The following is a 25,669-nucleotide window of genomic DNA, read 5'->3' on the forward strand; positions in this document are numbered from 1 at the left end:
CTTCATCTTCTCCGTGCACTCTGCCAGAGCGCTCCAGGAGTTCTCCGACAGCCACACCTCTTCGTGGGCGGTTACTTCTTCTTGCGCGGGCTGCTGTTGTTTCTTGGCGCGCTTTCTTCGGTGGCAATATGGCAGCACTTCAAATTTTTCAATCAGACTGCCAAGGTAAACAGTCACCTGTCTGAACAGGTTTAGTCCTTATCCTGTTTGTGACACCAGATGTGAAGCCCCTCACCTTCAGGTCACCTCAGGGTCTTCACGGGCAGGAACTCTTCTGGCAACAGGTATGTCATGTTAACTTCAATAGGAATCGTGATGCCACTCTCGGTTTTGTGGTCAGTGGGTGACCGCCACTGCAATTTAGAGAGCATCTGGGGCTGATGGTAAATGCAGTCTGATGTTATGGCCTCCCGAGAGTGTAAATGTGTAGTACCACAGGTGGCAGAAGAACTCACACACAGGCAGCAATGTCTTTCAGGGTTTTTACTCACTTTCAGGTGGTAGAGTGAGGCAAACCGGGCGATGCTATGATGAAACAGGAGGAACCAGATATCCTTCAGGCCAACGTAGGGCTGACTTCGGACTCGCCTTCCTAGCACTTCTTTTGTTTCAGACAATCCCTGACTTAGAATACCGTGGGATACATCCAGGGAAGTCGCGGCTGCCTTCCTCCACTTTCTGACCCGTTTGCTGGCAGCGTGGACCAAGGTTAAGATGGCTCCAAGCTCAATCCTCCTTATGGGCCCCCTCGTTGCTGCTGATGTTTGGGCTCTGTGATATTTGGTGTGGGACTTGTTGTCCACCCCACCGGCAGGTTTAGTAGGTAGTTAAATTTGAGCCTACTTCGGGAACCTGTTTTCCCTGCGTGCCTAGTCCTCCAGAAGTCTCCGTACACGACCAGCTGGTTTCCCTCAGTGTCCTCCAGACTAGCTGATTTTCCCCAGCGTCTTTCCTTCCAACTTCTGTTACTGTACTCCCCCGCCAGCAGCCACAAAAGGTGCAGGGTCTGCCTAGTGTCCTGCTCTTCAGCTCTACACTTCAGACTCGGCTGCTCCACTCCTACTCCTCTTACTGCCACTGCACACTCTCCAGTTTCCAGTCCCACTACCCACCACTAGCTGAGACACGAGGGCTACGCCCCCTCCTCAGTCTGCCCAGGGGTCCCCTCTAAGCTGTGTGTGTGTTGCCTGGGTACTACGTGTTTGTGCGTACACACCCTAGTCAGCCTTTGGGAATTACCTGTTTGTATGCACCCAGCATGGGTACAGTATTCAGTGGTGCCTGACCAGGTCAGGGGCGCCACATTTGCATTCTGGAAAGTAGAAGATTATGCATTCAGATCTCTCCATTGTAGTATATGCCGGGTACTAAAGCAGTTAAGGGCTCATTCAGATGACCGTTCCGTTTGTCCTGGTCAGTTCCTTTTTTTTGCGGTCTACGGACAAGACCATGTTTTCAATGTGTTTTGTGTAGGATCGCAAGCCACACGGAAGTGCTTCCAGTGAGGACCCACTGACTTGTATTGTGTTACCGTCCGCATTTTGCGGAACAGAATAGGACATGTTCCATAATAAAGGAATGACATACATACAGACATAGATGGCACACAGAAGTACAAAAACAAAAAACGCATTGAAAACATGGTCTTGTCAGTAGGTCCGCATAAAAAGAAAAAGAATTGAGCTGGACAATTTTCGCATTGCACTCGTCTATTTCTTACGCTCGTGTGAGCGTACCCTGTAAAACAGTCTGCACAAAGTGTTCCCAGCACTAGTTGCAAACCCAGAGCCGAGGCATCTCTATCAAGTCTGTACAGGTTACAAGCCTGTCACACAAATGTTTAGTAAACTGACATTTTCCCTACACAATATTTCCATTTATTAGGAACGCCTAAAAACAATTGCACATGCTCCTCTTTATATCTAGTATACTGCTCAACATTATATTAATATTACACAATCTCAGTTTCCTGGTAGCCAAAATAATTTTTTTATGCCTGCAAAGTAAAAATTGTTTACGAGGTTGCTGAACATCTTTATAACGTTCGCTGAACAAAAATATAAGCGCAACACTTTTGTTTTTGTTCCTATTTTTGATGACCTGAACTCAAAGATCTAAGACTTTTTCTATCTACACAAAAGGCCTTTTTTTCTCTCAAATATTGTTCACAAATTAGTCTAAATCTGTTACTGATCACTTCTCCTTTGCCGAGATAATCCATCCACCTCACAGATGTTGCATATCAAGATGCTGATTAGACAGCATGATTATTGCACAGGTGTACCTTAAGCCTGCTTTACACCTTACAATTAAGCATACGATATCGTATGCGATGTGACACGCCCCCATCATATGTGCGGCACGTTCAATTTGTTGAACGTGTCGCACAAATGATTAACGTCACACGTACTTACCTACCATACGACCTCGATGTGGGCGGTGAACAACCACTTCCTGGAGTGGGAGGGACGAGGGACGTCACATGGCAGCCGGCCAATAGAAGCGGAGGGGCGGAGATAAGCGTGACGTAAGCATCCCGCCCACCTTCTTCCTTCCGCATAGCCGACGGGAGCCGCGGGACACAGGTAAGCTGCAATTCATCGTTCCCGGGGTGTCACACACTGCGATGTGTGCTGCCTCGGGAACATTGAACAACCCGACGTTCAATTTTTAGGTTTTGAACGTTTATTCGTTCAATTGCAATCGCACGTAGGTTTCACACACTACAATATCACTAACGATGCCGGATGTGCGTCATTTACGACGTGACCCCGACGACAGATTGTTAGATATATTGTAGTGTGTAAAGCCCGCTTTAGGCTGCCCACAATAACAGGCCACTCTAAAATGTGCAGTTTTATCACACAGGACAATGCCACAGATATTGCTAGTTTTGAGGGAGCATGCAATTGGTATGCTGACTGCAGGAATGTCCACCAAAACTGTTGCACATAAACGGAATGTTCATTACTCAACCATAAGCCATCTCGTAAGGCATTTCAGACAATTTGGCAGTACATCCTACTGGCCTCACAACCGCAAACCAAGTGTAACCACACCAGCCGAAAACCTCAACATCCAGCATCTTCACCTCCAAGATCGTCTGAGACCGGCCACCCAGACAGCTGCTACAACAATCAGTGCATAACTAAAGAATTTCTGCACAAACTGTCATAAATCATCACAGGGAAGCTCATCTGCTGCTCGTCATCCTCATCGGGATAGATGCTCATGAGAAGAACATAGTTTTACTCTTATACAAATCAATAGTGTGACCACACTTAGGCTATGTGCCCACGGGGAAAATGTCCTGCGGGTATATCTGCAGGACATTCCGTAGGATCTCCCAAACCGCAGCACAACTTTGTCTGTTTCCATGCTGCGGTTTTATTGCGGAATGCCCTGCGGATATGGTGCGGGCATTCTGCATTGAGGATACAGTACCATGGCTTCGGCACTGCATCCTCAATGCAGAACAAGTGCTGCAGTGATCGGGGCGTTCTTACTTACCTCCATCATGCAGCACTTCACTGTCCGGCTGTCAGCATCTGCACTGTGCAGGAGAATTTGGGCAGGCCTGAACTAGCTCCGGCTGTCACATGACCGGAGCTTGTGCAGGCCCCGCCCACCTCCTGCTTCCTGCTCCTAGCTCCACTGCCGTGACGTCCTCTGCACCGGAAGAAAGTGACGAGGGTCTGCTATCAAGGCAGGTAAGCCTCTATCTCCATAGTGGAGCACCGGGATTTCCGCAGGTAAATCCTCAGGAATAATTGACATGCAGTTATGTGCAGCTGAGGGACATCCGCAGGATATTCCGCAGCCGCACATTCCGCAACGTGGACACAGACACTCCCCATGTCCCATAGGATAACATGGGGAGTGTCTGTACATGCTGAAATCTGCGGATTTATCTGGAAAATGCAGATAAATCCGCAGGTTTTCCGCGGCAAAATCTGCAGGAGCAAGCTCCCGTGGGCACATGGCCTTAGAATACTGCAGCTGCCCACTAACTTCCTCTTGATATTCGATGTGTCCGAAGATGGGGAGATCAAAGCCAGTGCTGATTTGGGCCAGGGCTATCATGACACAACAATGTCATGTAAAACCCTGGGAGAGTAGTGTTGACACTGCTGGAACAGCACTGAAATGTGAGCATAAGGTCAGGGTCACACTGGCGTATACCATCCGATGGGAGAGAATTGGAGGCAATATACTAATGACACTCAGCTGAAACTCTGCTGCGAACATGAGCTGACTGTCATTTTACTTTGTTCTGGTTCTCTTGCATGGGAATATCAGATCACAAGTGAGGAGAAGATGGAGAGTTTAATCTCTCCATCTTCTCCATTGCCTGTCTCGGAGTATATCGGGCTGCATTAGGATGACATCCGAGTGCAGTCTGATTTTTCACACGCACCAATAGATTTGTATGAGTGCACATGAACTGAGATATGCAGCCAATCGTAGCATTCAGCATTTATATTTTCTCATGCCGCATTAGCAAAAGTCAAAAAACGCTGATCGGCAATGCTCCATATTATCACTCTGAATCAAGTGCTATCTGATAAAACATTCTATAGTACTCAGCTGTGCTATACTCTCATGTGAGTGAGCCCAAATTTTGAGAATTTAGTCTGAATGTTCCCTGGATATATATCATATGTAATATTTGTTTTGCATTTTATTGCATGAGTTCACATGGTTGTGTGTGATAAGTATTTTATTGAACAGTTATATTGTATCTGTTGTAGTAGGTATGCTTATGTACATGCTACTCAACTCAATGTTATACTACAGAGCACTACAGATCTGGGATTTTTTTTCAACATGAGAAAACAGTTTCAGCATGCTGCCATTGGCAGCGCGTCTAAAGGGCGCTTTACACACTACAATATATCTTACGATGTGTCGGCGGGGTCACGTCGTAAGTGATGCACATCCGGCATCGTAAGTTACATTGTAGCTACGTGTGATTGCGATTGAACAGTAAAACGTTCATCGCATGGACATCGTTCATTTCCTAAAAATTGAACGTCAGGTTGTTCATCGTACCCGGGGTAGCACACATCGCAGTGTGTGACATCCCGGGAACGATGAACAGATCTTACCTACGTCCTGCGGCTCCCGCCGGCAATGCGGAAGGAAGGAGGTGGGTGGGATGTTTACGTCCTGCTCATCTCCGCCCCTCCGCTTCTATTGGCCGGCTGCCGCGTGACGTCGATGTGACGCCGATGTGACGCCGAACGTCCCTCCCACTCCAGGAAGTGGACGTTCGCCGCCCACATCAAGGTCGTATGGACGGGTAAGTATGTGGGATGGGGGGTTATTCGTTTGTGCGACACGTTCAACAAATTGAACGTGCCGCACATACGATGGGGGCGGGTACGATCGCATACGATATCGTATGCTTAATTGCAAGGTGTAAAGCAGGCTTAAGACAGCAGGCACGAATTCAAGTCAATGTCTGCTTTCAAAAACATCGGATTGCCCCCGTTTCTCCTCTCCAGCAGTGAAATTTAACCTAACTGGGGCTGCAGCAACCGCCATTACCTCAGACTTGCATAGGAGTTGTGACCTCTTTAGGTGAGTGTCTCTTTATGTACATCTCCCTATAATATCTGGTAAGACCTTATTGGCACTCTTTTTCCTTCAGCTTTCATGTGAAAATCATTGGATGTTATACACCAGTGTGACTCTGGCCTTTTTAGACAATATTCAAACAGCCAAATCATCCAATACTGAAGTATAAGCAAGTGCCATGTAAAATAATATTCACTGGCACTGAGTAGGAATAACAGTCTACTTACAAATCTGACAGTTCTCTGAACCAGGACCCCAACATGAGCCAGTGCAAGCTTCCACACATGCAGGACCTGTAATTATAAAGGACAGTTGATGAAACTACATGCAGATTTTAGTGTATAGTTCACAATAGTACAATTGCCTGGTATTTTGAGATAGCTGTCTATTTGTCTATCTAGCTGTCACGCCCAGGGAAGGGGTACTCGGTCCCGGGTGGTAACAAATGGGAATGTCCCTCTAGTGGCCGTTGCCCGGTCCCGTGCCCTGGAGCTTCTTTTGTAAAAGGGGGTATTTACAGGGGTGGTAAGAGTTAATGTTCGGATGACGCCACCTGCGGGTTGCGGTTAAGGATGGAGAACCGCTGCTTCTAAATGTGGGTGCACCCAGAGCTGGTGGTGATTGCAGCAAAGGTGTTAGGCCCTCCTCAGGTAGGGCCATGCCTGGGAGATGTAACAGGGTAATAACGGAGGCCACACCAGGTTGTCTTTAACAGTCTTTACTCACTCGGACCCAGGGGTTGCTGGTTCAGGTCCCATGGAGTATCAGTGCCAATGTAATGACCCAGGTTGCTCTGTCCCCAGCACTCTCTGTTGGTTGGGTCCCCGTAGCGTGGAGCATTTGGGGCCGACTGTCCCTTTTGGGGTACAGTCTCCTTCTCCGTACGGCGGGCAGTGCGGACCCTGTGGGGAGGTAAGTGTCCAAACCCTGATCCTAGTTTACTACTAATGCCCCCAGATTATTTGGTTCGGTAAAGTCCATGAAGGTGTCCTCACCGTGCAGGTTAATATCAAGCCGTATATATGAGGAGATGAGGGCAAAATGTGACAAATAATTATAACATCAAATCCAGACTACACCCTATTAATTGATATAGAAACAAGAGGACTATGGGAATAGTAGTCACGAGGTCATAGGATGACCAATTCAAAATGACAACAGTCACTACTTTTTTGCAAAAATATAACAAATATTTTATTAGTATAATAAATAGCAAAAGTGACATAACACAATGACAACAGCATTAGACAAAGATCAGGCTTCAACAAGGAGATGTCACTGACACAAAAGAACCAGGAGTCCACCGTTCATTGGGGAGGCAGAATCACCCAAATAATAGGTGGGACATGGCCAGAGAAAGCAACGGATAATGGACCCAGATAAACCCAATGATCCGAGATGCGCGCACCTGCTATAGTGCGCACCAAAAGGGATCAAAATACATAGGGGATCCAATACCCGGAGGGTCAGACCATGTACCACACCACAATTATAGCAGGGACAAGTATTAATCAAAATACATCACATTAACATACATAAGTCCCTGTGCTGCACTCACCCATAATGAGGAAGGTGGAACCCGAGTAAAACGTGCCCCGACGCGCACGTTTCGATGTCTTCTTCGGGGGGCCGTGGTGTACTGTCACATAGAGGGACTGCGTTTAAATATACCGCTCCCCTGTCCAGCCGGGCAGCGATTGGTCGCGTGCGGGGTGGGACTCCGGCAGTGGGCCGCGTCATAGGGCATTCCCGGATCTGACGCGGGCGCTTCCTGTGTCGTCACACAGAGCGCACGCGTCACTCCGTACGGAAGCCGGCCGACGCGAGCATGCACGGAGTCACAGCGCGCACGCGCTCCACAGCCGCGGCCATTAGAAGAATGGGCAAGGAAGAGGGCAAAAGAGACGGCGGTATATATGTGTGTCCGAAACCATAAACTACCCCAAAAACCATATACATACACGGGCAATATCATAACGTCCGCTGAAACCAACGAATACAATCGTAAACCAGCACAGAAGCAAATCTGAACTCCAGGGCAACCGCTGTTATAATGATATATAATAAGTAGGGGATAACCATACTAATATCGCTTTACAATAACCATGCTGGTATCCAATAGACAGCGGCCCTAATTGCTTCAGTGCAACCATCTAATCCACAATGTAAAGTTATAGATAAAGTCCAGAAGTGTATATCAGCAATCCATATGGGGACAAACACGATTCCATCTTCAATGCCCTCCTCCTTCATGCCATCTTCATCTTTTACACCAAACATTGATTAGAGACAGGGTATATCATCAGTCCACGGTATGGGTCCATAGATGTAGATATATTCAATGCAGCCAAAATTATTTCATGCACTGGTAGATACATCCATGTCCCCATTGGCAAAAAGGGGGACGGCAGAAATCCAAACGCAGACAAATTAAGCCTGTAGAAAAGGACAAACCAAAAAACAAGAGACAGACACCAACATAAATGAACAAAGTTTTAAAACCAAAGCACTGAGGCAAGTGACTAAAACATCACAGATAAATGAGTCAGAAAAGGCCGAGTCGGGTGGAAAAAATTGACTGACGGAGTAAGACCTCATAAAAAGGGGGCAAAGGACAACTTCTCATTAAGTCCCCCAGGTGTCATGGTGCCCAAAATGACAATCCATCTGCATTCAAGGCGCGACAACGCCTGCTGGTAATTGCCGCCCCTCGAACCCAGATGTAATTTGTCAATAGCCTTCACTCTAAAAGACGCCGGATTGCAATCGTGATGCGTCTTATAATGTCGAGGGATGGTACGAAGAGAGCTCAAATCCTCAACATCCTTTGCCGCCACAATGTCTCTGACATGTTCGCGTGTGCGCACCCGAAATTGTCGGGTTGTCAAACCGACATACAGCAGATTGCATCCGCATTTTGCCAGATAGATTACATGATCGGTGTTGCACGAAATGTAATGTCTAATTGTGAACTCCTTCGTACCATCCACCGACAAAAAAGAGGAGGCCCTATCAATGTTTTTGCAGGCGATACACGAACCACAGGGAAAACAACCCCATCTTGGTTTCCCGATGTTAAATGGAAGGACATCACAATGCACATAGTGGCTGTGCACCAAGATATCTCGCAGATTCCTACCCCTCCTTGCCGTCATGAGGGGATGATCAGAGAGAGCCTTCGCCAAAGAAGGTTCCGTTTTCAAAACAGACCAATGTTTGTCAAGAATACGTCTTATCTCACCCCACTGGTTATTAAAAGTGGATATGAACCGTATTGGTCCAGTGCTAGGCTCCGTTTTTTTGGGTACAGATAAAAGTTGGTGTCTAGGAGTGGCTCTGGCCCTGGAATGGGCTCGTTTCACATTCCGAGCACTGTATCCCCTGTCCCTGAACCGCTGGGACAGATCTCCGGACTGTATAGCAAAGGACTCATTAGAGGAGCATATCCTCCTAATCCTCAAAAACTGTCCCACAGGGATTGCCCTAATGGTTGAGGACAGGTGGGAGGATGATGCATGTAATAGACTGTTCACCGACGTCTCCTTCCGAAAAACGTCAGTCTGAACAGACCTATCAGATTGAATAGAGATGTTAATATCCAAAAAGTCCATGGACTCCGAATCACTCCTGAAGGTCATCCTGACATTACGATCATTGGAATTCAAAGTAGAAATAAAAGAAGATAATTCAAGGTCGGTCCCCCCCCCAGATGATGAAAACGTCATCGATGTATCTCAGCCAGCACTGCAAATGGGAGGCGGCGCAGGCGCCGTCGCCGAAAATCTCCCTCTCCCAATAGCCGAGAAAGAGATTTGCGTACGACGGCGCGCACGCCGCGCCCATTGCAGTGCCACGCTTCTGGAGGAAGAACCGATCCTTGAAAAGAAAAAAATTCCGTGTCAGGATGAACTCCAGGAGTTCGAGGACCAAATCCTGCATAGACGTCTCCCAGCGGCTCATTCGCAGGAAAAACTTGGTTGCCAACAGCCCATCCTTGTGCTGGATACAGGAATAGAGGGACTCCACATCAGCTGCCACCAAGATAGAACCATGATCAAGATACAATCCGTCAATCCACCTCAGGACGTCCGACGTATCTCTGACATAGGAGGGGAGCGTTTCAACCAATGGATGCAGATAGTATTCAATGAATTTACAAATTGGGTCGCATAGCCCTCCTATGCCAGAGACAATAGGACGCCCAGGGGGACAACGGGGGTTCTTATGTATCTTGGGCAGCAAATAAAAAGTTGGAGTTACTGGAAATTTGATGTGGAGCCCCTCATACACTCTTTTGGTAATGATTCCCCGGGACAGAGCCATATCCAGAACACCAACCAATTCAGCCATAAATTCACCAGTGGGGTTGTAAGACAATGAGATATATGCATCCTGATTTCTCAACTGTTTAAAGGCTTCCCGCTCATACATCTGGACTGGCCAGATGACCACGTTCCCGCCTTTGTCCGCAGGTTTGATTACAATCCCCTCCATGGATTTCAATTCGCTTAAGGCGTTTCTCTGTTTCATGGAGAGGTTGTGATGGTGACCTGATCGATCAAGTTTTTTCAGATCTTCCATCACTAGTTTGTTAAAAATCTCCACCTGCGGGCAAAGGGCAACAGGAGGAAACGTGGTTGATTTGGGATACACCTTAGGTGGAAATTTACCTGTTAAGGTGCCCACAGACTCCTCCTCCAATTCCTCCAAAGTGGCGATTGCCTCCAGTTCTCTAGATGTAAACTGTTGGGAGTCAACATTGCCTCGAGAATGCAGTTTGTGGAGAACAAGCTTTCTTGAAAATAAGTGAAGATCTTTAATCACTGTAAAGAGATCAACATTAGAATCGGGAGAGAAAGTAAGCCCCAACTTAAGAACCTCCACCTGATCTTTACTCAAAGAAATATTAGATAAATTTATCACCTGGAGATCGTTTTTACTCTTCTTATCAAGTGATTGTGGAGGGGTCAACTTCCGTTTCTGGTTGGGGCCTTTTCCCCCCCGATTTTCCGTTCTCAGTGGTAAATGGAATCTTTCAAGGAATTTATTGGCCTTGTTTCCCACAGGCTGCATCTCTTCAGTTGAGGAAATTGAGGAGAAGGAGCCAGAACGAGAGCGTGTGCCTTGTTTCTTTGATGGACGATTATGTCTCCATCTGTATACATAGCCACTGCTATAATCGGATGCATCTCTCTGATACTTTTTAGTCTTGACTCCAATTATCTCCTTTTCCCATTTGGCGAACTCTCTCTCCAAATCCTCATTCAAAGAGGAGAGTCCCTCACTAGATAGCGCCAAAGTAAGTTTCTCATAGATTAAATTAATCTCCAACTCCAATTTGCTAAGAGTACTCATATTATGCTCAATCAACAAGTTCATATATGTCACAGAGCATATATTGGAGGCTGCTTCCCATTTTTCCTTAAAGGTTGCCTCCTCAATCTCAAAGGAGGGGCAAAGTTGGATCCGCAATCCACGGGGGATCAAGCCCTTCTCCACATACCGCTCCATGAAAGTCTTGTTCCACCAGACTCTCGTTTTCTGATTCAATAGTGATTTCAATTTATTCGTCAATAAAATAGTTGCCTCAGTGTCTGAATTAAAACCAGCGACAGGACTCTCCTTGAAGACCTGATCAATTTTTTGGAGCCATGCAAGTTCACGTGCCCCTGAGTCCATCTGCCCTCTAGAGACTGCTGTGAAAGACACAGGAAAGAGACATATATATGAGGAGATGAGGGCAAAATGTGACAAATAATTATAACATCAAATCCAGACTACACCCTATTAATTGATATAGAAACAAGAGGACTATGGGAATAGTAGTCACGAGGTCATAGGATGACCAATTCAAAATGACAACAGTCACTACTTTTTTGCAAAAATATAACAAATATTTTATTAGTATAATAAATAGCAAAAAAGTGACATAACACAATGACAACAGCATTAGACAAAGATCAGGCTTCAACAAGGAGATGTCACTGACACAAAAGAACCAGGAGTCCACCGTTCATTGGGGAGGCAGAATCACCCAAATAATAGGTGGGACATGGCCAGAGAAAGCAACGGATAATGGACCCAGATAAACCCAATGATCCGAGATGCGCGCACCTGCTATAGTGCGCACCAAAAGGGATCAAAATACATAGGGGATCCAATACCCGGAGGGTCAGACCATGTACCACACCACAATTATAGCAGGGACAAGTATTAATCAAAATACATCACATTAACATACATAAGTCCCTGTGCTGCACTCACCCATAATGAGGAAGGTGGAACCCGAGTAAAACGTGCCCCGACGCGCACGTTTCGATGTCTTCTTCGGGGGGCTGTGGTGTACTGTCACATAGAGGGACTGCGTTTAAATATACCGCTCCCCTGTCCAGCCGGGCAGCGATTGGTCGCGTGCGGGGTGGGACTCCGGCAGTGGGCCGCGTCATAGGGCATTCCCGGATCTGACGCGGGCGCTTCCTGTGTCGTCACACAGAGCGCACGCGTCACTCCGTACGGAAGCCGGCCGACGCGAGCATGCACGGAGTCACAGCGCGCACGCGCTCCACAGCCGCGGCCATTAGAAGAATGGGCAAGGAAGAGGGCAAAAGAGACGGCGGTATATATGTGTGTCCGAAACCATAAACTACCCCAAAAACCATATACATACACGGGCAATATCATAACGTCCGCTGAAACCAACGAATACAATCGTAAACCAGCACAGAAGCAAATCTGAACTCCAGGGCAACCGCTGTTATAATGATATATAATAAGTAGGGGATAACCATACTAATATCGCTTTACAATAACCATGCTGGTATCCAATAGACAGCGGCCCTAATTGCTTCAGTGCGACCATCTAATCCACAATGTAAAGTTATAGATAAAGTCCAGAAGTGTATATCAGCAATCCATATGGGGACAAACACGATTCCATCTTCAATGCCCTCCTCCTTCATGCCATCTTCATCTTTTACACCAAACATTGATTAGAGACAGGGTATATCATCAGTCCACGGTATGGGTCCATAGATGTAGATATATTCAATGCAGCCAAAATTATTTCATGCACTGGTAGATACATCCATGTCCCCATTGGCAAAAAGGGGGACGGCAGAAATCCAAACGCAGACAAATTAAGCCTGTAGAAAAGGACAAACCAAAAAACAAGAGACAGACACCAACATAAATGAACAAAGTTTTAAAACCAAAGCACTGAGGCAAGTGACTAAAACATCACAGATAAATGAGTCAGAAAAGGCTGAGTCGGGTGGAAAAAATTGACTGACGGAGTAAGACCTCATAAAAAGGGGGCAAAGGACAACTTCTCATTAAGTCCCCCAGGTGTCATGGTGCCCAAAATGACAATCCATCTGCATTCAAGGCGCGACAACGCCTGCTGGTAATTGCCGCCCCTCGAACCCAGATGTAATTTGTCAATAGCCTTCACTCTAAAAGACGCCGGATTGCAATCGTGATGCGTCTTATAATGTCGAGGGATGGTACGAAGAGAGCTCAAATCCTCAACATCCTTTGCCGCCACAATGTCTCTGACATGTTCGCGTGTGCGCACCCGAAATTGTCGGGTTGTCAAACCGACATACAGCAGATTGCATCCGCATTTTGCCAGATAGATTACATGATCGGTGTTGCACGAAATGTAATGTCTAATTGTGAACTCCTTCGTACCATCCACCGACAAAAAAGAGGAGGCCCTATCAATGTTTTTGCAGGCGATACACGAACCACAGGGAAAACAACCCCATCTTGGTTTCCCGATGTTAAATGGAAGGACATCACGATGCACATAGTGGCTGTGCACCAAGATATCTCGCAGATTCCTACCCCTCCTTGCCGTCATGAGGGGATGATCAGAGAGAGCCTTCGCCAAAGAAGGTTCCGTTTTCAAAACAGACCAATGTTTGTCAAGAATACGTCTTATCTCACCCCACTGGTTATTAAAAGTGGATATGAACCGTATTGGTCCAGTGCTAGGCTCCGTTTTTTTGGGTACAGATAAAAGTTGGTGTCTAGGAGTGGCTCTGGCCCTGGAATGGGCTCGTTTCACATTCCGAGCACTGTATCCCCTGTCCCTGAACCGCTGGGACAGATCTCCGGACTGTATAGCAAAGGACTCATTAGAGGAGCATATCCTCCTAATCCTCAAAAACTGTCCCACAGGGATTGCCCTAATGGTTGAGGACAGGTGGGAGGATGATGCATGTAATAGACTGTTCACCGACGTCTCCTTCCGAAAAACGTCAGTCTGAACAGACCTATCAGATTGAATAGAGATGTTAATATCCAAAAAGTCCATGGACTCCGAATCACTCCTGAAGGTCATCCTGACATTACGATCATTGGAATTCAAAGTAGAAATAAAAGAAGATAATTCAAGGTCGGTCCCCCCCCAGATGATGAAAACGTCATCGATGTATCTCAGCCAGCACTGCAAATGGACCGCACGCGACCAATCGCTGCCCGGCTGGACAGGGGAGCGGTATATTTAAACGCAGTCCCTCTATGTGACAGTACACCACGGCCCCCCGAAGAAGACATCGAAACGTGCGCGTCGGGGCACGTTTTACTCGGGTTCCACCTTCCTCATTATGGGTGAGTGCAGCACAGGGACTTATGTATGTTAATGTGATGTATTTTGATTAATACTTGTCCCTGCTATAATTGTGGTGTGGTACATGGTCTGACCCTCCGGGTATTGGATCCCCTATGTATTTTGATCCCTTTTGGTGCGCACTATAGCAGGTGCGCGCATCTCGGATCATTGGGTTTATCTGGGTCCATTATCCGTTGCTTTCTCTGGCCATGTCCCACCTATTATTTGGGTGATTCTGCCTCCCCAATGAACGGTGGACTCCTGGTTCTTTTGTGTCAGTGACATCTCCTTGTTGAAGCCTGATCTTTGTCTAATGCTGTTGTCATTGTGTTATGTCACTTTTTTGCTATTTATTATACTAATAAAATATTTGTTATATTTTTGCAAAAAAGTAGTGACTGTTGTCATTTTGAATTGGTCATCCTATGACCTCGTGACTACTATTCCCATAGTCCTCTTGTTTCTAATATCAAGCCGTGTAGAACTGGCCCTGATCTAGGGCCCTGTGCCCCATGCGTGCTCCGGTCCCAGCGGTATCTGCATGTACCTGACCTGGCGATCTCTCTCCCGTGCCCCCGGGGTCACCGTTGCACAGACCCAGCTCCGGCACGTCCGCACACCTCTCTGTGTGCCACCCTTCTCTAGACTCACTGCTGACCCCTCCCACCAGGCTGGCTAATCCCCAGACTCGTTCCTTTCCATGGCGACCATCCCTTTACATGGTTAACCCTCTATGCGCGGTGTGGAGTGGAGAACTAGGATTTTAGTTGTGCTTTGGTGGTATCGGCACTGGTACTCCAGGTCCCAGGGGGTATGTCCTGCATCTCCAAGAGGATGCAGTTCCCTGTAGTGCCCTGAGTGGCTCAGGGGCGCTACATATCTACCTAGGATGTGAGTCCCTAAGCTGTAGAGAGTATGCTCCAGGAAGCACTATTGATTTCCTTCCTACGATATTACACAATGACTGGGAGAAACACAGACATGTGTTTTAACTAACACTGACCAACAATGATTTTGCTACTGAGAGAAAATGGGATTTATTCTAAATTGAACGTGCTATTTCCAAGTATGAACTCGGATTTTGCCTGACACATCTACATTTTAAGTTATAAAAAAGAAAATAGGAACAGCATAGAACAAAAATAACATAGGGTTCAAGGCCAACAATAAACCTCAAATCCCAATGGCAACATTATATATTTGAAAAAAGGATATCAACATTCCAAAATGAATGAAAAAAGTGGACTTTATTAGCCCATATGGCGTGGCGACGTTTCGGCTGTGACTAATAAAGTCCACTTTTTCTCATTCATTTTGGAGTGTTGCTCTCCTTTTTTAAAATACATTTTAAGTTATACATTCAAAGCCTTTTCACTTATAATATTAATGCATTATATCTTGGAAATATTCCAACGGACATGCTCGGACCTGTCCAGATCTGCTCAGACAGGTGTATCGGCTGATGTCAGCAGTAAGTATATAAGGCAAGCCGGAAAGAAATCGATAAAGTAATCTGTTATAGTGCGATCAGTTTTGAAACTTAAGATGTATAGATGCAAATGTGTAAATAATTCTGCTACATATGTGGCAAATACACTACTTATGATCACCGCAAGAACCGGACAAAGAAAGTGCATACTGCTTACAAGTATTACTTTGACTGTGGGCTAGTGCAGTGGTCGAATGGTAAAAGGAAAGTAATGCCTTTTGCAGTGTCAATGATTTGGTGTGAGTAGAAAAATCACCATTTGTATGACTAAAATTGCCGAATATTCAAAGAGAAACAAGTCACAAATTGTGTATTTTGTGTGAGGAAGTGACCTGCTATATTGTAAATCTTCACTATGTATCACAGAGGCAGAGATCATTTGTGATGTAAACCTGGAACATTTACTCTGGGACTTATAGTTCCACCACAAATCGTGTTAATATACTAAGGGCCAGGTTTTACAAACACTAAGGAATAATCTCGCTTCCTCTGCCTTTTTGGCTGGTGCCAGAAAAAATGAATGATATACAAGTGCATCTCAATTAATTAGAATATCATCAAAACATTTATTTATTTCAGTAATTCAATTCAAAAAGGGAAATGCATATATTATATAGAATCATTACACACAGAGTATCTATTTATTTCTGTTAATGTTGATGATTTTGGCTTACAGCCAATGAAAACCCGAAAGTCATTGTCTCAGAAAATTAGAATAATTAGCACAAAAACCTTGCAAACGCTTCCTAAGAGTTTAAAAGGGTCCCTTAGTTTGGTTCAGTAGGCTACACAATCATGGGGAAGAAGGCTGACTTGACAGATGTCAAGAAGGCAGTGATTGACACACTCCACAAGGAGGCTTAGCCACAAAAAGTCATTGCTAAAGAAGCTGGCTATTCACAGAGTGCTGTATCCAAGCATATTAGTGGAAAGTTGAGTAGAAGGAAATAGTGTGGTAGAAAAAGGTGCATAAGCAACCAGTATAACTGCAGCCTTGATAGGATTGTTAAGAAAATGCCATACAAAAATTTGCGGGAGATTCACAAGGAGTGGACTGCTGCTGGAGTCAGTGCTTCAAGAGTCACCACACACAGACGTATCCAGGACATGGGCTACAACTGTCGCATTCCTTGTGTTAAGCTACTCATGACCAATAGACAACTCCAGAAGCGTCTTACTTGGGCCAAAGAGAAAAAGAACTGGACTGTTGCTCAGTGGTCCAAGGTTTTGTTTTCAGATGAAAGTAAATTTTGCATTTCATTTGAAAATGAATGTCCCAGAGTCTGGAGGAAGAGTGGAGAGGCCACAATCCAAGCTGCTTGAGGTCTAGTGTGAAGTTACTTGAGGTCTAGTATGAAGTTTCCACAATCAGTGATGGTTTGTAGAGCCATGTCATCTGCTGGTGTAGGTCCACTGTGTTTTATCAAGACCAAAGTCAGCATATCTTTCAACCACGAAATTTTAGAGCACTTCATGCTTCCCTCTGCCTTTTTTGCCTTTTTTTGCTTTTTTGATATGGAAATGTAATTTTCCAGAATGACTTTGCACCTGTCCACACTGCCAAAAGTACCAATACCTGGTTTAATAACCCCAGTATCACTGTGCTTGATTGGCCTGCAAATTCATCTAACCTGATCAAGACGAAGATGAGACACCAGACCCAACAATGCAGTCGAGCTGAAGGCTGCTATCAAAGCAACCTGGGCTTCCATAACACCTCTGCAGTGCCACAGGCTGATCGCCTCCATGCCACTCCACATTGATGCAATATTTCATGCAAAAGGAGTCCCGACCAAGTATTGAGAGCATTTACTGTACAGATTTTGTAGGCACCAACATTTCTGAGTTTAAAATCATTTTTTCAGTTGTTCTTATATAATATTCTAATTTTCTGAGATAATGTCTTTTAGGTTTTCATTAGCTGTAAGCCATAATCATTCAAATTAACAGAAATAAACACTTGAAATAGATCACTCTGTAATGACTCTATAAAATATATGTTTTCCTCATAAAAAAATGAGGAAAAAGAACAAAAAAAATTAATAAAATAAAAAAAGAAAAAGATGCTCACCCTACATTAAGACACCTAAACGAAGAAAAGAGAAATACATTGAATAAATCCATGTTATATGTAAGATAATATACACCTGTATGAACTACATCACAGCACCTAGGGAAGAACATTATATTCTCCTTTTAATCCATACGTTTTGAGAGTCTGAAGGGTATACAGTTAGGTCCAGAAATATTTGGACAGTGACAAAATTTTCGCGAGTTGGGCTCTGCATGCCACCACATTGGATTTGAAATGAAACCTCTACAACAGAATTCAAGTGCAGATTGTAACGTTTAATTTGAAGGTTTGAACAAAAATATCTGATAGAAATTGTAGGAATTGTACACATTTCTTTACAAACACTCCACATTTTAGGAGGTCAAAAGTAATTGGACAAATAAACCAAACCCAAACAAAATATTTTTATTTTCAATATTTTGTTGCAAATCCTTTGGAGGCAATCACTGCCTTAAGTCTGAAACCCATGGACATCACCAAACGCTGGGTTTCCTCCTTCTTAATGCTTTGCCAGGCCTTACAGCCGCAGCCTTCAGGTCTTGCTTGTTTGTGGGTCTTTCCGTCTTAAGTCTGGATTTGAGCAAGTGAAATGCATGCTCAATTGGGTTAAGATCTGGTGATTGACTTGGCCATTGCAGAATGTTCCACTTTTTTGCACTCATGAACTCCTGGGTAGCTTTGGCTGTATGCTTGGGGTCATTGTCCATCTGTACCATGAAGCGCCGTCCGATCAACTTTGCGGCATTTGGCTGAATCTGGGCTGAAAGTATATCCCGGTACACTTCAGAATTCATCCGGCTACTCTTGTCTGCTGTTATGTCATCAATAAACACAAGTGACCCAGTGCCATTGAAAGCCATGCATGCCCATGCCATCACGTTGCCTCCACCATGTTTTACAGAGGATGTGGTGTGCCTTGGATCATGTGCCGTTCCCTTTCTTCTCCAAACTTTTTTCTTCCCATCATTCTGGTACAGGTTGATCTTTGTCTCATCTGTCCATAGAATACTTTTCCAGAACTGAGCTGGCTTCATGAGGTGTTTGTCAGCAAATTTAACTCTGGCCTGTCTATTTTTGGAATGATGAATTGTTTGCATCTAGATGTGAACCCTTTGTATTTACTTTCATGGAGTCTTCTCTTTACTGTTGACTTAGAGACAGATACACCTACTTCACTGAGAGTGTTCTGGACTTCAGTTGATGTTGTGAACGGGTTCTTCTTCACCAAAGAAAGTATGCGGCGATCATCCACCACTGTTGTCATCCGTGGACGCCCAGGCCTTTTTGAGTTCCCAAGCTCACCAGTCAATTCCTTTTTTCTCAGAATGTACCCGACTGTTGATTTTGCTACTCCAAGCATGTCTGCTATCTCTCTGATGGATTTTTTCTTTTTTTTTCAGCCTCAGGATGTTCTGCTTCACCTCAATTGAGAGTTCCTTAGACCGCATGTTGTCTGGTCACACAGCTTCCAAATGCAAAACCACACACCTGTAATCAACCCCAGACCTTTTAACTACTTCATTGATTACAGGTTAACGAGGGAGACACCTTCAGAGTTAATTGCAGCCCTTAGAGTCCCTTGTCCTATTACTTTTGGTCCCTTGAAAAAGAGGAGGCTATGCATTACAGAACTATGATTCCTAAACCCTTTCTCCGATTTGGATGTCAAAACTCTCATATTGCAGCTGGGAGTGTGCACTTTCAGCCCATATTATATATATAATTGTATTTCTGAACATGTTTTTGTAAACAGCTAAAATAACAAAACTTGTGTCACTGTCCAAATATTTCTGGCCCTGACTGTATATCCAATAGGACTCTTTTTTCCCTCTTGTTTTAATTTTTCCTCTTTTTTAATTTTATATTTATATTTATTTTTATTTTTTATTTTTTGGTAACTTTACAATAGTGTTTTCCTTCTCTCTATGCTCACCCTCTTCTTTTCCTTGTTTCAACAGTATTGAATGTTATTAAACATTTAATTAGAAGTGCTACATTCACCTGTGTGAAAAACATGGTTTTCATTCAGGACAATGCTTCATCACATGCATCCAACTACTCCATAGCGTGGCTGGCCAGTAAGGCTGGGTTCACACATAGCGACAGCGACAACGACGTCGCTGTTACGTCACCATTTTCTGTGACGTAACAGCGACCTTGTAAGTCGCTGTTATGATCGCTGCTTAGCTGTCAAACACAGCGACGCAGCAGCGATCATAACGTCGCTACATGTGCAGAGAGCAGGGAGCCGCGCACACTGCTTGGCGCTGGCTCCTTGCTCTCCTAGCTACAGTACACATCGGGTTAATTAACCCGATGTGTACTGCAGCTACATGTGCAGAGAGCAGGGAGCCGCGCACACTGCTTAGCGCTGGCTCCTTGCTCTCCTAGCTACAGTACACATCGGGTTAATTACCTGATGTGTACTACAGCTACATATGCAGAGAGCAGGGAGCCGGCACTGGCAGCGAGAGCGGCGGAGGCTGGTAACGAAGGTAAATATCGGGTAACCAGGGAAAGGGCTTCCCTTGGTTACCCAATGTTTATCTTGGTTACAGCTTACTGCAGCTGCCAGATGCTGGCTCCTGCTCCCTGCTCGCTTCATTTCATCGCTCTCTTCGCTGTCACACACAGCGATGTGTGCGTCACAGCGGGAGAGCGCCTTTGAAGAAAACGAACCAGGGCTGTGTGTAACGAGCAGCAATCTCACAGCAGGGGCCAGATCGCTGCTCAGTGTCACACACAGCAAGATCGCTAATGAGGTCACTGTTGCATCACCGAAACCGTGACATAGCAGCGATTTCGGTAGCGATCTCACTATGTGTGAAGCACCCCTAAAGGTCTAAAAGATAAAAAAATAATGACATGGCCCCCTTGTTCACCTGATCTGAACCTCATAGAGAACCTGTGGTCCCTCATAAAATGTGAGATCTACAGGGAGGGAAAACAGTACACCTCTCGTAGCAGTGTCTGGGAGGCTGTGGTGGCTGCTGCACGTAATGTTGATCGTAAACAGATCAAGCAATTGACAGAATCTATGGATGGTAGGCTGTTGAGTGTCATCATAAAGAAAGGTGGCTATATTGGTCACTAATTTTTTGGGGTTTTGTTTTTGCATGTCAGAAATGTTTATTTCTAAATTTTGTGCAGTTATATTGGTGTACCTGGTGAAAATAAACAAGTGAGATGGGAATATATTTGGTTTTTATTAAGTTGCCTAATAATTCTGCACAGTAATAGTTACATGCACAAACAGATATCCTCCTAAGAGAGCCAAATCTAAAAAAAAAAACCACTCTAACTTACAGAAATATTAAGCTTTGATATTTTTTTGAGTCTTTTGGATTGATTAAGAACATAGTTGTTGATCAAAAATAAAGAAAATCCTCTAAAATACAACTTGCCTAATAATTCTGCACACGGTGTATTTACAGTATATACTTTATGTTGGATTGTTCTTTTTTCATAATGTAATATCTTGTATGAAATGAAATTTGGAGATATTGTGTGGATACACTCTTCTTGTCAATAATATTTTCAACTTATGATATGTTGATTAAAATTTTGTTATATTTATCATGTGTTTATATGTAGACTTACGTTGAGAAAGGCTTGTCATAAGCCGAAATGTTTGGATTTGTCTATGGTTTTGTCTATGATGATTACACAATAAAGAGAATTTTTGTTTTTGGAAGAAAAAACTTTTCCAGGTTTTACGAATAGTCAAGTGCTGGGCAGGTCCGGCTATTCACATACCTCCACCCATAGGGTGTCTCAGGTGTTATAATGAGCCAGTTTGTTTGGTCACATGCTTTCTTTGTGCCTAGAAGAAATTTATTTCTCGGAGACACACTACGAGGAGGCCAGGTGTGTGTGGCGCCTGAAGTGGCTCTGTGCTTAGAAAGCAGCAGACTTCCTCAGGGTCTGGACTGACAGGAGTCAGTGTCTGAAGGAAATCACAGAACCTGGTCAATGATCCAGTGAGGCAGTCTTCCTAAACGTCAATACTGACAGGAGTCAGTGAGTGGAGCCTTGCTCAACCTCACAAAAGGGGGTTGTATTCTGACTGAAGTCAGTGAGTGGACAGTGTGATAATTCCATAATTAAAGTTGAAATTGCTCACTACACCCCATGATGACTTCCTTGAGAGGTGTAGTTTCCAGTATTGGTTCACTTATGTCAAGTTTCGGCTCTTTTGGCATGTCAGGTGATCTTTAAATTTGACATGGCATCTGCAATCTATTCTAGCCAAAAGTGATGCTCCTTCCATTCTGAGCCCTGCTACATGCTTAAACAGTAGTTTTAAAGTACACATGGCAAATTGGTGTACGCAAGAGAAATTGCACAAAAAAAATTGTATGGTGCATTTCTCCTGTTACATTTGTTAAAATACAATATTTGGGGCTAAAACAACATTTTTAATGGGAAAAATGTGATTTTTATTTTGACGGCTCAACATTATAAAATTCTGTGAAGCTCCTGGAGGTTCAAGCTTCTCACCCTATAGCATCCTGTGCCATATTTAGATCAGCAGAGGCCTGACCACTACCAGCCTAACCACCACTAGCATGCTCAGGCAGACGTCATCAAACCATCTGACTAGGTGGGCCAAATGCCTGGGTCCACAATCAGTGTCTATGGGTAACACCACTAGGAATTCAAATGTGCAGGATTCCCCCAATCCCCTGTCCAGGATGAAGCCACAGATGCCTTCCACCCTGCACCCCCTGCACCTGTTGTTGGACATTCGCAGACACCGTAAGCAACTGTGCTGCCCCTACAGAGGTCGAACCGCTCGGAACCGGGGTCTGCTGTGGCTCGAGGGTCTCCGGACTCGGGGGCTTGCGGCCACTTCAAATGAAAAGGGGTATTTACAAGGGATAACGGTTTGTGACGCCACCCATGGTTCGCGGTCAGGGGAGTACCGCCGCTGCCGATGGGAGTACCCGGGGGAGATGGAGTGGGGCAGCCAGATGACGTTCCCTCCACGGGTAGGGGAGGTCCCGGGGCTCTGGATTATGGAGGTGGTGTAGGAGAGCATGGTGCAAATTGGAAGCAGGGGAGGACAGCGTACTCACTCAGGCAGTGTTGATAGTACTGCGATCGCGCAAAGCAGACTCTGACACAAAGGTAAACCAAGTCTCTGGGTGCCGCTACCCTCTTGGGGAGCACCTCCCGGTGTCTATCTCCTCTGCTACTGCCGGATGGTCCGGAGCCTGCCTCCGTGCACAAGTTTTGGAATGTTCTCTTGGCTCTTTAGCTTAAAGCTGTCCGGGTCCAGCTACCTACTTGTTGGTAGTGGAGCTGTGCTCTCAGGGGCTCGCGCTTGGGATTTTTGCAGGCTACATGGATTGGAAAGCCCTATCCCCCTGGTTGCGCTAGTGCCCCTGATCTCTGAGCTTCTTGGGGACAGTACGTGAAGACACTATCCTCCACAGGCTAATTGCCAGGTTGCCTGAAGCTACTCCCCGACCTGGGGTACCTGTACCCCACCATGCGTTCGGTCCCGGACCGGTTATTAGGCTTGTGATGCTGTCTGTCTTCCAAGACCGGATCTAGGCACCCAGCCTCAATACCCTGCGACCGGGTCTCTGACTCCTCCGGGCCCAGACCACCATCTGCGACCCAACCAACTACATACAGGGAGCCACTACTCCCTTAGTCCCTCACTTCTTGAGGGCTAACACCGTTCTGCTCACTTCCCTCCCACCAGCCTACCTGACCCCTAGGTGGGCGGCCCTATTTCAGCTAGGCAGCCCCCTGGTGTGTCTGACAGGGTGTGATGTGAGGTGTCGTTGGTATTTGGATGCGGATGGAGGCAGTACCATAGGTTGGGAACCCGGAACCATGAGGGGTTGAGTCCTGCACTAAAGATAAATGGTGCAGTACCCTGTGACACCCTGACTAGTTCAGGAGCGTCACACAACCACGTCCAATTTTTTGTCCCAGCGGTCAGCTGTCGCTACTCCAGGCCTTGGAGCTGAAATGTAAATACCCAGCCACCCAACCACACACCCAAGCAGTTTAGGCTTGTGGACACTGAGGCTTTCCCCATTCAATGGGGGTGGTCGTCCCTTGTTACTCGGTCCTCAGCTGCCACTATTTTTCCGATGTGATGTCCCCACTTTACACAAACACGTGCCTCATAATATAACCCATGCCCTGATTAATGCAGTTATTGTGAAGGTCTACTTAACGAAATACACATGAACAACTGTTTATGGACAGGGACAGGTCATTTGCCTGGCGGCACACTGGTAGAACCTTTTGGAAGCTGGGAACGAATTGGACTGTGGGAGGCACACGTGCTGTAAATGACAAGAAGTGCATAGCCGTAAACATTGTGCATGCCTTCTAGTGGAGGTAGCAGTCTGCCAGATTACAGTATGGGAAATTTATGGAAATGAATAAAAAGTCTTATGAAAATAAAAGTTATTCTTAGTATGTTTACCACAATACCTATCATGTAAGAGGAAGAATTGGCTCCAGATGAGGTAAGCTCCCTAATCTAATTGAAACATCTATTTCACTTGTGGCTTACTAAGAAGCTTGAATGCTGTGAGGGCCGGGGAGAACTGGTAGGTCCAGGAGGTGGATCCACTGGACCCAGCACCCCACCTGGAGGGCAGGGTACACGGTAGCCGGAGCAGTAGTATGGCAGGAACGGGAAGAACCAGGTCACCAGGGTCATGGAGTCCCATAGGACAGTACAGGAACAGGCGCAGGCAACAGGAAGCAAAGACAGGACCAGGTCAATAGGGTCACAGCGTACTTTAAGGCAGTAATACAGGAAACAGGAACAAAAGGACCTGAGCATCTAGCTCACAAGACAAAGCAAAGAAACACAAGCGATGATCAGGCCCCGCCCACATGGAAACGCCAGTCTTATATACCCAGCACAGCCTCAGGTCATTTCCTGTTGCAGCAGTGCTGGGCCTATAAGACCAGGTGAGTGGGCGCGGCCCGGTCCTATACAGAGGTATCAGTCAGAGTCAGACTCCTGAGACCTGGAACAGGACTCAGGGGAACAAGAGCGGGAGCGGTAGGCGCGACCGGTGGACGCATGGACCGGACCAGTGAGCAAGGAGCGGTGGTGCGATGGCGAGACTGGATCAGTAGGTAAGGAGCCATGGTGCGATGCAGGGACTGGCTCAGTGAGCAAGGAGCGGTGGTGCGATGGTGAGACTGGCTCAGTAGGTAAGGAGCCATGGTGCGATGCAGGGACTGGCTCAGTGAGCAAGGAGCGGCGGTGCGATGGTGAGACTGGCTCAGTAGGTAAGGAGCGGTGCCGAGGCATCGGGAGCATGACAGTACCCTCCCTTTAAGCCCCCCCCTCCGAGCAAAGGACCCCCGGGGCACCCTGGACCGAGCCTCCGGACCGTAACCCAGCACAAAGGTAAGGAGGGACTGCTGAGCCCATGCACCCTTCCGGACCGCAACACGCTTAACCGAAGATTTTCCAGCAGAGGCAACGGAAACAACGGAAAGGGAAGGACAGTCAGAAGCAGGACTGGAATCATGGACGACCGGATCGAGCGTCTCTGACCGGGTACAGGACAGTGTCTCATCCTCAGTAGCCGGTGGACTCAAAGTCTCAACTCCAGAAGGCGATGGAATTAAAGTCTCAGATGCCTGGGGCGGTGGAACGTCACTGGATAGCGTTGTCTCTTCTTCAGGATCCTACAGATTGACTGAGTCAAGTGCCAGGGGCTGAGGAACAGGCTGCAAGCAGGTTTCGTGGCACAAAGGACTCCAGCGGGTAATCGCGCCAGAGCATCAACTAATAACAGGGTCATGGAGTTTCAGCCAGGGCAGGCCCAACAGGAGCTCAGGAGCCATCCTCGGGATCACATAGAACGCGATGGTCTCTGTATGCGAAGTGCCAACCTGGACGTTCACAGGCTCGGTGATA

General features: G+C 46.0%; 1 protein-coding gene across 1 annotated transcript in view; it reads right to left on the minus strand.

Moving 5' to 3' along the window:
- LOC142243949 (epidermal growth factor receptor-like) overlaps positions 1–25,669 on the minus strand; it is a 110,899-nt gene that overhangs the window by 34,648 nt on the left and 50,582 nt on the right. Inside the window, exon 5 of the mRNA XM_075316142.1 lies at positions 5,808–5,873. Within this exon, the coding sequence (XP_075172257.1) occupies positions 5,808–5,873 (66 nt within the window). The remainder of the gene's footprint in view (positions 1–5,807; positions 5,874–25,669) is intronic.

The sequence above is a fragment of the Anomaloglossus baeobatrachus genome, chromosome 6, assembly GCF_048569485.1.
Source record: "Anomaloglossus baeobatrachus isolate aAnoBae1 chromosome 6, aAnoBae1.hap1, whole genome shotgun sequence".
Classification (NCBI taxonomy): domain Eukaryota; kingdom Metazoa; phylum Chordata; class Amphibia; order Anura; family Aromobatidae; genus Anomaloglossus; species Anomaloglossus baeobatrachus.